Source organism: Strix uralensis, chromosome 4 (genome assembly GCF_047716275.1).
Source record: "Strix uralensis isolate ZFMK-TIS-50842 chromosome 4, bStrUra1, whole genome shotgun sequence".
NCBI classification, from domain to species: Eukaryota; Metazoa; Chordata; class Aves; order Strigiformes; family Strigidae; genus Strix; species Strix uralensis.
Window position 1 is genome coordinate 129,514,944 of NC_133975.1, and position 15,601 is coordinate 129,530,544.

Below are 15,601 nucleotides of genomic sequence, written 5' to 3' on the forward strand. Positions count from 1 at the left end.
GGGCTGTGATTAAATGAGTAGTTCAATTTACTTAAGTGTCAGTAACCTGCTCTATTCTGAAATAGTATGTTAGGGAATAGCTAGAAAGCTGTAGAACATTAAGCTATTTAAAAAAAAAAAGTTACCTAGCAAACATGAAATGATGAAATTTTAGTTTTGGGCTGTTTTATTATAACATCTGTTTAATCATCTGGCATGCATGATCATGTCACAGTAAAATGTAGGAATTTTCAATCTCACCATCAGTTTCTGTAACCATCTATTCTCATAACAAAGCTTCCTGTGCTCATGAGTGTTTCTTCCTTTTTTTCCCCTTATGAGACTACAAACCCAGCCATGAGGGAAACAGAGTAAGAGGAAGAGATCTTGTCCTGCAGGCTGCACTCTGTGTATTTGCATTGGCGAAAACAGAATCTGCAAATCATTATTGCTCTGGAGGCAGCAGTGGCCGTGGCTGCTGGGTGGCTAGGAGGCACACTGATGCCGAGGTCAAGTAATACCTGTCCTTATAGTTAAGTGTTTGCTCTGATGAAAAGTCTTACAGGCTGTGCAGTAGTTAATATAGCCAAAATATAATTTTAGGCCTGATACAGTAGGAATGGACAGCAAATTTTAAAAAAGTTGCCAATAGTACTGTTGATGTTATTCTGGAATACATTTATTTCAGTGGCAACATTCAGGTTTTGTGTGTATTACGATTGTTGGGAGTGCTGTGCTCCAAGACACATGACATGTAGCACTTTTAGCAGGCCTTTGTGGAGAGAAAAAAAAAAAAAAAGACCATTTTGCCTGGGTGTTTTTTTCTCTTGGTAAATGTGTGGGCACTTAATTATTTAAATACTTTTCAGCTTGAGATGTCACATATGGTAGCCTCAGTTACCTTCAGCTTGTGCAGATGTTATCCTCACGCACTGCAAATTGTTTGCAACTGTAGTAATAAAGCAGAAAAATCTAAGGAACAGAAAAGTTACTACTCTGAAAAGCAGGAATCTGAAATTACTGTACTGAAAAACATCTCGAGCTGACTGCATTTTATGAGCTCGTGTTTCTTGCTCAACCTCTTGGCTTTGGGCTTGGAAAGCTGGGAAACTGGGATTGTCAATTTTTAGCAAAACACAAGCTTTAATTTAATTTTCTGAGCCTTTGAATATTATATTAACCTTTTAGATCTCATTCGTGGATAAATTGTTATAGCTGTCTTGAGACTGATGACTGAGTGGTGCCAGAAGTGCCTTAACTTTGTCATCAAGCCATCTGAACAGGATGTCAGCTTTGAAGCAATGAAACAGAAGTTTACTAATCTTGATCTCTCATAATTTTGTTCTGCCTGTCTTCCAGGTTGCATGCTAGCTGGTGTTGGTATTTCCTAACCAGACCTCCTTTTGCACGTGTTTAAGCTCTCTTTGTTAACCTTTAGTTATTGGCTCTGTAACATCCTCGTTTTGCAACAGATTCCTGGTTCTGAATCAAGTAAGGTGAAATAAGGTTATGTGAACCACAGTTTGAGCTGTACAATGTTTAAATTTAGGTATACACTGTTCTGACCAATGTGGTGGCAGGAAACAAATGGTAGCATTGATGTACTAGTACAAGAAGAAAAATGAAGGCAAATTCTGTGCAGTTATTACTTTTCATACTGTGTTTTGATGGATTACGTAGCTTTTTCATGCAATTTATATTGGATGTGATCACACAGTTTAAAGATCTTCACAAAAAAGGAGTAGCCAGGGCATACATATATAAATTACTGCACGTGTGTACTATAGGTTGCATATAGTTTTTATTTTAAAATAATTTTTATTCTTTGGAAGATTTAGGTGATTATCATAATGCAAATCGCTCATGTTATTGTCCCTTCACATCATTAATTACAGCACTTGTATTCTTTTATTCTTTGGATTTTCAGGGAAAAAGCCCTTTTTGTTTAAAATTAAATCCTTTGTTTTAGTCTAGATCACTTAAACTGTTTTCCTCTAACAGTGGTAAAATATGTATGACTAATTAAAATAAAGTGCCTTTCATAAGCTTGTAATCCCTGCCATTCAGGTTTATTTAGAAATTCTTGTATAAATAAACCATGCAAGTGTATAACCAGCCAAATATATTGGTATCTTTCAGTTTGAAGCACTGCCAACTGCAGATTATATGGCGTAAGACTTAAGGCAGCAAAGAAATCATGGCAAATCCTTGCCTAGGGATCAAGATCATAGGGACAGAGATGAATAACACTTCATATTATAAATTTGGAATGCTGTATTGGCAAAACCAAAAGTTAAACTACAATGATATAAATACCTGTGTGTTTAATTCTTCCATAAAACAAAAATAACTGAATGTAGTTTAAGCTTTCTAAAATCTGAATATCCAAGATACGAATGAATTTATTGAAGGTGGATAGGAGTGAGTGAAACTGGGTGCTAAAATGGCATTTTTTGTTCATCACTTTTTAATGGTGATACACTGTAATAGCTTGCATCAAGTTCTCCGGATGAATCACAGAAATCTTTGAATGACCCGTCCAAGATTAAACAGAGGAACTGTGTTTATGAAGATGTGCCTTTACTCATTCCCCCAGTCAACAGGTTATACTGAAATATCTCCTCTTGGGTTGCAATCACCTCATTTTGCCACCCAATCCAGAGTATTCAGTGTAATTACCATTAATATACCTCTTTCTTTGTAACTGAAATGCCACTTGCTTTTGGAGCTGGTGACTTAGCATCAGTAGGTTGTCATTATCATCATGACTGGAGTTAGACTTTGACCTGGACTGAAATCCAGCATTACACAATTCTAATATTATAGCCATCATTTTTCAGTTTTGAAGACACAGATGTTAATGGGAAGTTGTTGTTCTCCACTTTACCAAACCTCCTCTCTCATGAGAAGAAGATGAAATGATTCTTTGTGGGCTGTTTTCACAAATTTGATTGTTTCAGTTCTGAAAGACAGTGTTCAGTTTTCTTAAAACCAAGCCGTGCTTCTGATGGAAGGAAATGTCATTTACTTGCTTCCTCTACCAGGCGGTTTTCTCTTGAGGTTTCCCAGTAGCACAGTGATCAAACCTGACATCCAGCTAACGATGTGAAATAAGACAAGCTTGTAGTTCAGGGTGCTGGGCTGCACGCATAGTGTGCAACAGTTGAAAGGAGGAGATGGAAAAAAAAAAAAAAAGCAACTCCTGGGCCCCCTTAAGATCCCAATGAGCTTTGGAAAACAGAATTGCCTCACTCAGGTTTTAAAGCCCTAGTCTGAAAACAAAGCTTCATAATAGTCTGTCTTTGGATCTGAAAGTGATTTATATTTCCATATAAATGCCCTTTCCAGAGCCAGATATATCAGTTTATTCTCAAACTAAACTGTCCTGTAAAAAATTTACAATAAAATTTTTCTTATTTCAAACATGCCAATTTTTCGTGGCTGAGCCTTTCTGGAAAAGGCATTGCCCGTCTTATGTTTCAGAGTTGCTGTTGAGTGCTACGGTCTACTCTTGTGAAAAAACACTATGAGAAGGTTTCTTTCAGGCAGAAAGAGCCTGCCAATGTTTATTTTAATGGTTTATGTTTAGAATTTTAGAAATCTGTAGGTGGAAATTCCCATGAGAAATAAAGCCCTTCAAAACTGAAAAAGAGGTGTGTTGTATTAATTCAGTTTGGAGTACAAAATAGTATTCATATGATTATTATTTTTTAAAAAAATAATTCAATGAATGGACCCTCATCAGAATGCTTAGTCAAGAATTAAGGAATTGCTTACAGATTTTCCAAGTAAGGATTAACGTCTGACGTAGTTGTGTCACTGCTTCAGCAACAATGCGATCCTTTATTTACGCTCACATATTATGTGCTTTTCATTTTTTCCTGCAGACAGTGCTTTGTTTGTAAGGGCAGCCTGACTGGATCTGTGTGTATTAGCTCTTCTGAAAAATGCAGATATATGACAGGTGTAAAATGTAGGGAAATACAGCAAAGGTTAAGACAAGTGCATGATGAGAGGCTACTGTACGTGGTGACAGCTAACACAGCTGTGGTTAACTTTAATTTCAAGAAAACTACTTCTTTCATTGACATTTCACATCATCATTGATGGGATGTAGACTCCAAAATTAGTTTGAATTTTCATAGGCAATTTTCTGTGTCATTTGTAGTGATGGTTAACTTCTGCGGTTAGGATGAAAAACACTTCTGGTGTGTACTAGTGTCCACGGGCACAGCGAGCACTAGTGGCATATCTGTAACGGAGGGCAGTGCAGAGACTTCTGACCCGCCGTCAAGCTCGGTGGGACGTGCTCAGTGCCAATGTGGTGCTCTGCGGAGGGGAGAGAGGTGCTCTCATGACCTGAGCTAACAGAGCGGTGTGGCCAGGCTAAAAACCTCTGCCCTTGGCTGGGTCACCTCACCCAGCTGCATTTGTACTGGTCTGGTGATAGATCAGATAGATCCCTTCCTTTGCTCAGTAACTCTGAAAACTTCATGCTCTCTATTGTGTCTTGTTTTCTACTTAATTTTCATTTACCGTTTCTTTACATCTATTGTTTCTTTTCCAAGCTGTCCTCACCAGCTTTTTCCTCACCTTTCAGGTAGGAACAGATCTTTGAGTAGTAAAGCCTATTTTTTTTCCCCCATCTTTTTTTTGAGGCTCTTCTTTTGTGCTTGAGTTCTTGGCTGCTTTGGAGAGCTCAATTTGGTGGTTAGTGTGCACACCCCCCCCGAGACGTTTGCATTTGGCCGAGTCTCTCTATACATGTGTGTATAGCAACACACATTAGCGTGCACTGGAGGTCTGGGGTCTCAGCAGACCTGTATCTGTGCTGGTCCCATGAGGCTGGAGGTTGGGCGCTTACAGGCTTGTGGAGCACAGGCACACGCAGTATTTCTCCTTCTTGATTTTCCAGATGTAGGAGGAGAAATTCTGAGCTGAGCTACAATGGATATTATTGTCTCGGCTTGCTTGCAGGGATGGGTATAAGGGAGAATTCTTGCTCCCTACAGCCTCAGTAGTTAGTGAGGACATCAAGCACAGTTTGATGAAGAGGAGGCAGCAGGATACATTTTCATAGACTTCTCTTTTGTCACATAGATAGCAAATGTTCAGCGCCCAGCTTCCTCATTTGGAGTGCTGAAACTGAAACTAGAATGACCGTGACTGAAAGCAACCCTTGGTGAAAGACTGATTGTAATAAAAAAACCCACTTTCATCTTTAAAATCGCCCTCTATGCTAACTGTTGTGTAATTTGGGTTACTGTAAGTCCCAAAGGAAACAAGGCTCTGTGCAGTCAGGGTAAGCATGAGTGGTTTTGTATCTCCTCCTCATTCTGCACCCTCTTGATAACTTTGAAACCAATGGTTATTATCAGTCAAATTTTAGAGAGGAGCATGAGCCTTGCAAAGTTCCTAATTTTTTGAAAATTCAAAGAAACTGGGTAGAGAGGAGTATATCTCATTACAGCTGGACTGTTGTCTGAACTTAACCCTTAATAAATTTTACAGACTCTGCATCTTTCTGTCCATCTCTCACATCCTCTCACACACTGAAAATTTGGCCTCATTAGCTCAGTTGTTTGCAGATTAACACTACTTTCACTACTAATTTCAGCCCCATGAGAAGAGGTGGTGGGGTTTCTCAAGGCATTTGTGGTTACCTTGTTAGGGGTCCCAGCAGTGGACGCGTAACTTTTTCATCAAAACACCAAACAGAATTCCCTTTCCCTCTTATCTGCTGTCAGTTTGTGCTTTGTTGCGTTAAAAAAAAATAATCTCTTGTTTGACTTTTAGAAACGGAAAAGATCCCTGTAATGCGCGGACAGTGGTTTATTGATGGTACGTGGCAACCTCTGGAAGAGGAGGAGAGTAACTTAATAGAACAGGAGCATCTCAACCGCTTCAGAGGCCAGCAGCTGCAAGAGAGCTTTGATATGGAAGTATCAAAACCTGTTGACGGAAAGGAAGGTAAGGGTGTTTAGATCACTGTTTTTATAGTATGTTCTATGAACAGTTGGGGTCTGGTTTTCTTAAGAAAGAACGTGATCTGTAATGGTTTTCCATCCTACATAGGAGGAACATTGTTACAGGCATCAGTTTGTTCTCCTGTTTTTCAGTGCATCTTGATGTTGTAGAATTTCCTGCTGCAGCACATTTGATGAACACTGTAAAAATTATATTCATGGATAAACTTCTTGTTCCCATTTTGCTTCGTGTTTCATATCTTTTAATTGTGTTTGAAATCTCACGTCAAACTGAAATCTCTTGATGGGACAAAAAGAGTCAGTGTCCAAATACAAACTGGCTATTAGCTCTCTGGCCAGCATTCCTAATTCTGCCCTAAAGGGAGTATCAGTTTTAGAGATCACATTTCATTTTCCATTCTTGTTCAGTCTGTGAATTTATTAGAGTAGTCTTCAGCTATAGTAAATCTTGGGCGTTCATTCTATTACGGAAGACCTTGTATTTTAATGACCAGGCTGAGGACGTTCAGTTAGTGTTCCCGGGGCTCTCGGTCAAATGCATTTAACAGTTTTAAGAATAGCCTTCTGAAATTACTGATCTATTATTTAATGTACACAATTGTTGTGGTTTAACCCCAGCTGGCAACTAAGCATCACACACTAAGCACCTGCTTGCTCACTGCCCCCCCACCCAGCGGGATGGGAGAGAAAATCGGAAAAAAAAAAAAAGACCAAACTCATGGGTTGAGATAAAGATGGTTTAATAGGACAGAAAAGGAAGAAAATAATAATAATGGTGGTAGTAATAATAATAATAAAATAATTAGAATATACAAAACAAGTGATGCACAATGCAGTTGTTCACCACTTGCTGACTGATGCCCGGGCAGTTCCCGAGCAGCAGCCCCCAGCCAGCTTTCCCCCCCAGTTTATGTACTGAGCAGGACATCATATGGTCTGGGATATCCCTTTAGCCAGTTTGGGTCAGCTGTCCTGGCTGTGTCCCCTTCCAACTTCTTGTGTCTCCCAGCCTCCTTGTTGGCAGGGCATGAGAAGCTGAAAAGTTCTTGACTTAGTATAAACTCTACTTAGAAACAACTAAAGCCATCGGTGTGTTATCAACATTATTCCCATACTAAATTCAAACTACAACACTATACCAGCTACTAGGAAGAAAATTAACTCTGTCCCAAACAAAACCAGGACAACAGTTGAATTGATTGCTCAGGGTAAGTATAGCACAGAGAAAGTTCAGTATTTTTGGCTTTCACTCTTCATTTCAGTTTGTTGGTTGTCACTTGGTGAACAATCTACAACCCAAGAGCTGCAAGTACAGAGGCCTCACAATATATTTTAGTAGGGTTTTGGTTGTGTTATTCTTTATAAAGCAACTTTATTTTTAAACTCTTTCAACTACAACTTTGTACAAAGCAGTTACAGAGTGTAGGAATAGCTGTGTTTTGGCCATGAGCATGGAGGAGTTCTTATGTATGAACTACATGACAACACAAGTAAAAGCTTGTTAATAAATTGGAAGCAAGGCAGTATTCAGGCTACTTCTGTAATTACTGTAAGGAAAACCAGATTATTATTTGTTGACTTAGATTTTTCAACAGTACAGAGAGTAGTTAATTTTCTAACTCCCCACAACCTAGCAAGGACTCAGTTTTTTTTTCTGTTTGTACTACTTCAAAAGATCTTTTCCACTGGCCAAGCCTGCAGTACAGTCTTCTGCTTTAACAGCTCTGTCAGGTAGGTGCATAAAATGGTGAATCCATGAGCCACAGCACTGTTCCAGTACAACTGCCCTTTCAAAAGGCACTTTTACCTGTATTTCTGTGTGTTTGTACTGGTTTATTGTTCCAGTGTACTGGTACAACACTCAGTACAGTTGCACCCCCACTGTGAGTGCGATGCCGTTTGTGGTAGGGTAGTATGCTTTTACATGGAGAGCACGTCTTTGTGGCTGCTGAGTGCTTCCAGCATTTGGTAGCTTAACTCCTGATGGAAGGAAGGAAGGATGGCTTCAGCTGTACTTGGATTCTCCTCATCGAGTAAGAAAGGGACTTATTTTCTCTTTTTCTTTTTTTTTTTTTTTATTTCCCCAGAAGTCTGGTCTGTGGAGCAGAAATTTTCAGATTTGAGGTAGGAGAGATTGGAGAGAGTGATGAGAAAGATAGATATAATCCCTGATATTTATGACAACATGAAAGATCAGAAAAAGAAACTCCAAATTCAGACACCAGTGCCTTTTCTAAAACCAAAGTTAAAACCCAAAGCAAAACAAAAAAAAACCACCACCCTCCAAGCTATGTATGCAGTCACTTCAAAATGGAATACATGTCAAGTCACCAGAAACTTCCAATAGATTTTTTTTTTTGTAGTAATAGGAGAGTTGCAGGAAAATTATAGCTAACAGTAAGTGTGAAAAGTGGTTTTGTCGTTATAATATGCCTCTCAATGCATCTCTGATCAGCTGGCATCCACGACTGCCATCTGCACGTGGCACTGGGAGAAGCTTTATAACTTGCATTATTGCTGGTGAAGTAAACATAATTAGTTGGAGAAGAGCTGAATGCAGTTTATATGTTTCTTAAATGCTATAATTTGTTGTAATTGCATCCTGTATGACACACTTTGGTCCCATCAAGGTTTACAGGTAGCTGTTATTTAAGACTAGTGAAAGTTAGAATAGATCTGTAAATGTCATTGAGTGGCAAAGTGACTATTCACAATGCTGTGATAAAGTGTTGTAAATGATGAAAAACTAGCCATCTCCTCTAATTCCTCAGCAAAATTAAGATGATCTGCTGTAACAGTCTCTTAGTACTTAAACATAATTACTGTCTTATATGAACATGCCAGTTTGCGTCATGAATAATGAAAAACTAGCTTGTCAGCAAGCATCTTGTTCATATGCAGTAGACAAACCTGTTGGCTCTTGATTTGACCCCAGCCACGCTCTGAATGGTGGCAGTAGGCTGAAAAGTTAGGAGCACTTTGCTGCTCCTGTTCTCGATAATTTTCTCTTCTTCAGCCTGCTAACTCAAAGCAATGTATGATATCCTGGAACTGAGTATCCAAGACTCAGTTGAGAATTTATTTGCAATTTAATCAATCATCTTTATTTATTTTATTGTCCTCTGAAATATTTTTGTGAAGAAAACAGAATTGCAAGCAAGTTTACTAAGTGTTTAGCACCATCAGCTTTTGAGCAGCCTGCCCAGTGGGTTGCTGGCAATGGAATCACCCCATTTCAGCACAGAGCAAGTGGTGCTGCTGCCCCTTGGCACGTGGAGTCATCCCTACAGACCAGTTTGTCTTGCAGAAGCTGGCAGTGAGCACTATGCACATTGCCTGTGAAGGGTAGCTGCTCAGCATGCAGTGCCCCTCTTCCTTCCTCATATTTTTAGTTTTGGGACACACGTTAGAAGGGTACTCTAAAGACTAAAAATACAATTTCCCACTCCATTGATTTGATTTATTAATTCTGCTCCTGGACTGCAGCATGTTAACAAGGAAATAACTAGGCTTTAACCAGGGCTTTTGTTTGTGTTAGGATGTTGATGAATAATTGCCCCATCATTAAACTCTTAACCCAAACAAACCTTCCTCCAAAAGTGCAAAATATTTCAGAATAGGAGTCTCCGACCTGTGGCCTATAAGTAGCATAATGCCCATGCACAGGAAGCTGTAAATGCTGAAGGTAACAGAAAGCATATGACAGTCTTTAGGTGAAGAGTTTCTCAAGTTCTGTTTTCCGTGGGGCGACCTGGAGACCACTGCTTCAACGGGACATCCCTCTGCTGAGAAAACTGTAGTTGCATTTTGATTTTCATCTTACAAAGTATTTAATTTCATGCCTTGCAAAATGAGCTGCATTTATGGTGCCTGATGTCGCTGACTCCTCTTGGTGTCTGATCCCCTTCAGTGGGCTGCTGGTCTCAGCAGTGGCATGACTCTCTCGGATAAATTATTTGCTATGGCAGAACGCAGAAATGGGGCACTTTATTTCTTAGGACTGTCCAAGCAGGTTCATGTGGCCTTTAGATTTGCCATATCCAGTTGACCTGGATTTGCGTTCAAGAAGGTTATGCTGTGTTCACAGACATGGTTCACAGGTACCAGAGCTCTCTCTGCTGCTTGGAAGCTGGTCAAATTTCTGAGATTTCTGGAGGGATACTTGGTTCTGAATGTGTTGGCAGCTGTAACACTTGTAAAAGGCCAGCTGCCCTGACCGGCCATCTCTGAAGTGCAGCGTCCATAGGAGGTGTTGGCGTGTGGCAGCCAACTCCCCAGACCACTACAGGTCATGTCTGCATGTCGGGGAGTGATGCTGCGGGCATGAGTCTCTCTCTCCATCGACTCTGCAGGGAGCTCTGCCCCCTGAGGTGCTAAAGCCAGGCCAGAGGAATGCTGCTGAAGTCCTGGTGCAAGCAAATGCTGCAAGGGCATCACCCATCTCCTCCACAGCTTGACCGCACTCTGGTTCACATCTCATCGCCCCGGAGTCTGCTTTGATCCCGGCCAAATTCCACTTACCTTTTTCAGTTTAAATAGTTCATTTTATTGTTGATAGATACAGGAAAGGACATTGCTATTCTGTCTTTCAAGACAGAGCAATTGATACAGCTACAGGAAGGAATCACACTTCAGATGAGGAATTAAGGGTTTGGCTGCATTTCGACTGCTTTGTTGTGAAACCGAATGTCTGCAGCCTGCGTTTGAGTTAATGCAAATCACCAGTTTGCACAAATGCAAATCTGCATATTGGCAGATTCAAGCAGGCATCTTTTGGCTTGTTATTACATAAAGTAATTTTACATTAATTTTTCTGAGCAAAATGAGAGTCATCACATTGTCATTTTATACTTATATTGAGGAGTAGAGCTTGGTGTTTGCCACTCAAGTCTGTGCTAAAAAAAAGTCAACTCTGATGACACCTTAAACCCCTAAATGAGATGCTGCACTGCTGTAACAGTATATGTGGGCTTCCAGATCTGATTTGTTGTTCTGCCACTCTGTTGATAGGTAGACAACATTGGGGGTTTTTGGGCCCCCAAATTCGTTTGTCCAGTACTTGTTTTTTTCATCCAGGTAACACAAGGCTTTTTTGTATATTGGCTTTGCTTGTCCTTCTTAAGAACAATTAATTCTTCAAACTTAACATACAGAAATTAATTTCAACACAAGATGTAAGGTGATGTTTTGATCTAAATTCTTAGGTTCAAAATTTTAAATATTTGATGCAAACTTCAACCCTTAAAATGTGGAAATATCTGGGGTGTTTATTTGATCACACCGAGAATGGGTTATATCTCTGTACCTTTGTGCAGAAATACTGACCGTTCTTGTATTGCATATACCCAGTGATTACACTTAAATGTATTACTACTGTAAAATAATTCTATAAATATTTCTGAGGAAAACCTAGGTTATAACACTTGTTCAGTGAAGCAATATTTCACTGAAATCATTTTGAAGGGAATACAAAAAGGATATCGTAATACCTTTTTAGCAGTTAGTAAGCTTAAAACTTACAGATTAACATAAAATTTAGAAACTGCTTTTTATGCATACTTAGTGACTTCTCTAATGTGTCAGAGGAGCAGTGTTTTCAGGAGATTTCAGTAATATCAAGGCCATTGTAAGATAAAACTGGACTATGAACTCCGATTGTAGCAGGTTCTTAAGGGTTCCCAGACTAGATATTTTGCTAATGGTATTTAACCACAGTAAAGGCAGTGATGTTCAGACCAAGAGCTTCTTGACAAAGGGTCAAAGTTGCTAACTTCAGCGTTGCTTTTTCTGTTTTGCTCTGTGGTGAGAGCCCACATATCCCTTGCTGTGATTTCCTTGAGCACAGAGGAGCTGTTAGCAGGTGCTGGGAGGTGGTCAAGGATGGAAGAGCAGCTTTTGTCACACAGTCCGACTTCCAGCTGGAGGTTCAATCAGTGGGACCCACAGCTGGCTGGTACTTGGTAAAACCACCACTTCTTGCCTTCTGTACAGTGGCAACGGTGCCACCCGGCAGGGCAGGAGCAGCAAGTGCTCAGCGTGCTCCTGGGGAGGAAGCAGCAGGTCATAGTTCCACTGCTCTAGGCTAGCATGAGGGCTAGTTCTCATTCTTCCATTCAAGACCACAAAGCAGTAGTTCAAAGGGTACATCATAAAGTGGTCCCCAGTGTAAATAATATCCTCTAACAGCTTTAACATTTGTTATCTCTGCCATAAGAATCCTTGGTTAGCTATTACTATCGTAAATACAGTTGAGTACCTATCATCTGTTGCTCCATCATCTTTTTCAGGTATATTCATTTAATTAGGATGAAGTGAAGCTGAAAGCTTTAATATATGTGATAATAAGATAGGAATAGACATAGTTCATTTTACTTGCACAGAGAGATGCTCAAACTTCAGCTGGAAATCTCCTGAGCAACATGATTCAAACTTGAAATTGGATCTGACTTAAAAGTTGATCCTGCTCTGTGTAGAGGATTGGAGCAGACGAACCCCAGCAGTCCCTTTGACAGAAATTCTGTGACCAAGTCTATGATTCTGTGATAGATAAGAAATGTAGAAAAAGATACTGAGAGTCAGAATCAGAATGAATTTTTTAATGCATTTTGAAACTGCAGAAATTTATTGTTTTTTCTTATGGCTTTTCAGTGTGTGGTTAGATGCCACAAAATTTTAAAAGTTGCATTTGGAATAGTTTATTTCTTTTCCCTTAAATTTCAAATAAAATTTTCACTGTTCATAAATCTATATTAACAATGAATTTTTGTCACAGCTGGCTATGTTAACCTTTAGATGGGAAAGTCATATTCATAGAATGAGAGTTGTGCAGATCAGAAGGGATCTCTGGAGATGATCTAGTCCAACCTTCCCACTTAAAGCTGCGGGGTCAACAAGAGCCAGGTTTAGGATGTTTCCAGTGGGGGTTTGAGTATTTCCAACAATGGAGACTCCACAGCCTCCCTGGGCAGTCTGTTCCAGGGTCTGACCATCCTCACCGTGAAAAACATTTCTTCTTACACGTTTCTTGAATTTCCTGCATATATTCTTCTTGAGTGTTGTATTGCCACAACCAGTATAATATTCAGCAGACTAAATTATTCCAACAAGTCCCAAGTGCAATGGCTACGAGCGTAATTTTCCTCTCCTCTAGAAAAGTGATGTGCAACGAGGAATGTAATTCGCTTGCATCTGTATTAAGGCATCTGCTGACAGAGCTGTTAGCTGAGGGTGTGACTGAGCATGATCCTGGACCGGTATAACTGTGGCAGTCAAAGCCCTTGACACAAGCATGGAGTAACACTCACTTGTGCTGGCATAAGTTACTGGATCACAGACTATTAACTACTCCTGGTGTTTGCAAGGGAGGATGTCATTTGGTTGCGTTTCTCCCCACTCTCCAACAGACTAATTGATTAATGACAGCTTAATGACTGTGGATTCAGAAGCCAGGCTGGAGAGCCTTGACTCCTCATTGAATTTAAACACTCTCTCTTGACTATGTCATGTTTTGGAGGCTAAACTATTTTGAAATTAAGACTTTTTGTGAGAGTTGAGGGCCCACAGAGCTGTAACACAGGAGATGTAGATTTGTAGGACTTCACTTTCAGCCTTGCTCAGGAACCCCTGAAGAAGCATAAAAGGTATCCATCGTAACTGAGTTAACAGTGACTACAAGCCTCCTGTTGTATAATGGCAAGGTTCTTCCTCTCACATAACTTCACCTGCTCCTTAGCAGCAGCTTTCACTTACCTTAAAGTATTTCTGCCATAATCACACAGCACAAATATGTAAGTACCTGAAAAAGAGTCTTCTGGATTGCTGCGCAATATTTCGATGTTCTCACGAGGAGTGAAATAAGGTGATTGAAGGTCTAATAAAAGTTACTGACTTGCCTTAGCATCAAGGGGAAGCTCAGCAGCAAAGCGTTGCATTTCACTGTGGACGGCAACTTTGAGGACTTACAGAACAGGGTAACAGCAGGATATTTTGTCAAATCTTTTAATGATCCTCTTACACTCTTTGGGAAAAATAATAGAGCTATGCTTAAAATTGAGGGATTGGGGGGGGGTTGGGGTTGTTTTTGTTGTTGTTTTGCAGTTTATTGTTTTTTTTTCAGATGTTTAGCATATACTTAAGAAGGGTTACTGTGTTCTACCCTATACAAATAGAGCATTTATGCTTTTGTACATGTAAATGCAAAGGCATTTGGTGAGTCTGATTACGCTGTGTTCCAGCTGTCTTTTACTGATGCCTTTAGCTTTGTTGTGATGTCATGATTGTTTATGAAGAGAAAAGAAATTAAATTTGACTAATGTGACCTGACATTTTGCTACAAACCCAGGGTTTTTTTAAGTGTACATATACTCTTTCAGAAAATGTGCCAACTTTTTTTCTAAAAATGGTAATACTAATGAAAAAACTACACCCCTTTTAAAAATTTTACTTTGAAGCTCAGTGTTTTTACTTTTAGTTCTCTACTACCTCCCTCCCTTCTCCCTTCCTTCTTTGTTCAAATGGAGAGGATATAAGGAGAATTCAGATGCTGCATGTCTTAAGCGAAAGCATTCCCAAGGTACAGTAATTGTAGATTTCTTTTTTGTAGTACTCCTGGCTTAGGAAGCTTTAAATTCTAGTTTGCTTATATCAGTTAAATGTGTTAGATTTACATGCTTCAATTTCTTGAGCTGTATTCATGCCATTTCCTTCAAAAGGGAAGGAAAATGTATAAATCTTAGAAGAAAAGTAGATGCTAACAGTATCATGCAGTAATCCTTATTATAATTGTTTGTGACTGTGATGAAAACTGTAAACATTTGGTTTTTACGCTCTTTATATGTGGTTTGGCTTTTTCAATAAACTAAACCCAACTTTTTTAGAATCACAGCAGGCCATGTATAAGATAATTTATGTCAGAGAAGGAATGGAGGGTTTATACCAGATAATGTTTTGCCACTTTTTTTTGGAAAATGCATGCGTCTAATTAATCTTGTAAATTATTTTTACTGCAGCTTTTGTATGAGTACTGGAATGAAATGAGACTTTGAACATATGATATAACAAGGGGAGGTGTATAGAATATGTGATAAAGGCTGCTGTGTTTCAGAAAACAACTTTGAACTTTGCAGCAGCTGATGTTTGTGCAAATTTGTTTCAGAAAGTGGGAGTAGATCTTACAGGAGCCATTAATGATTGCAGAAGGCTCAAAAGTACTTGTCACTGGTCTTTCTCTACCATCGTTAAAGCCAGTAGTGATTAAACTTTTGCTCACTTCAGTGACTGTGGAAGTAGACTTCTGAAAACTACACCCTCGATTTAAAATGTAAATGCACATGGTAGGTTTAGAGCTATTCTTGTCATACCGTATATTCTTTTAGCTCCTGGGGATATTGTAAAGTATGAGAATTTATTCTGACATGCATAAATGTTTGCCTTTTGACTTCCTTTAATTATATTTTTCTATAATTGGGTCCAAATGAAAATGCCTGAAATCAAAATATTTAATAGTAAACTTCTTCCTGCCTCTTCTCACCCATGGAACTCAAGTCTGTTAAAGGTGAATAAGAGTAACTGCTGTCTTGAGCAGTAAGAAAGGACTTCTGCCTTTTATTTTGTGACTGTGATTTTGAAATAATTTT

General features: G+C 39.3%; 1 protein-coding gene across 2 annotated transcripts in view; it reads left to right on the forward strand.

Annotated features, from left to right (window-relative positions):
* Window positions 1-15,601, forward strand: part of DDHD1 (DDHD domain containing 1) — a 69,076-nt gene that overhangs the window by 8,389 nt on the left and 45,086 nt on the right. Inside the window, exons 2-3 of one of the 2 annotated variants that reach the window (XM_074869179.1) lie at window positions 5,776-5,949; window positions 14,437-14,538. In XM_074869179.1, the coding sequence (XP_074725280.1) occupies window positions 5,776-5,949; window positions 14,437-14,538 (276 nt within the window). The remainder of the gene's footprint in view (window positions 1-5,775; window positions 5,950-14,436; window positions 14,539-15,601) is intronic. The other variant, XM_074869180.1, reaches the window with a different exon arrangement.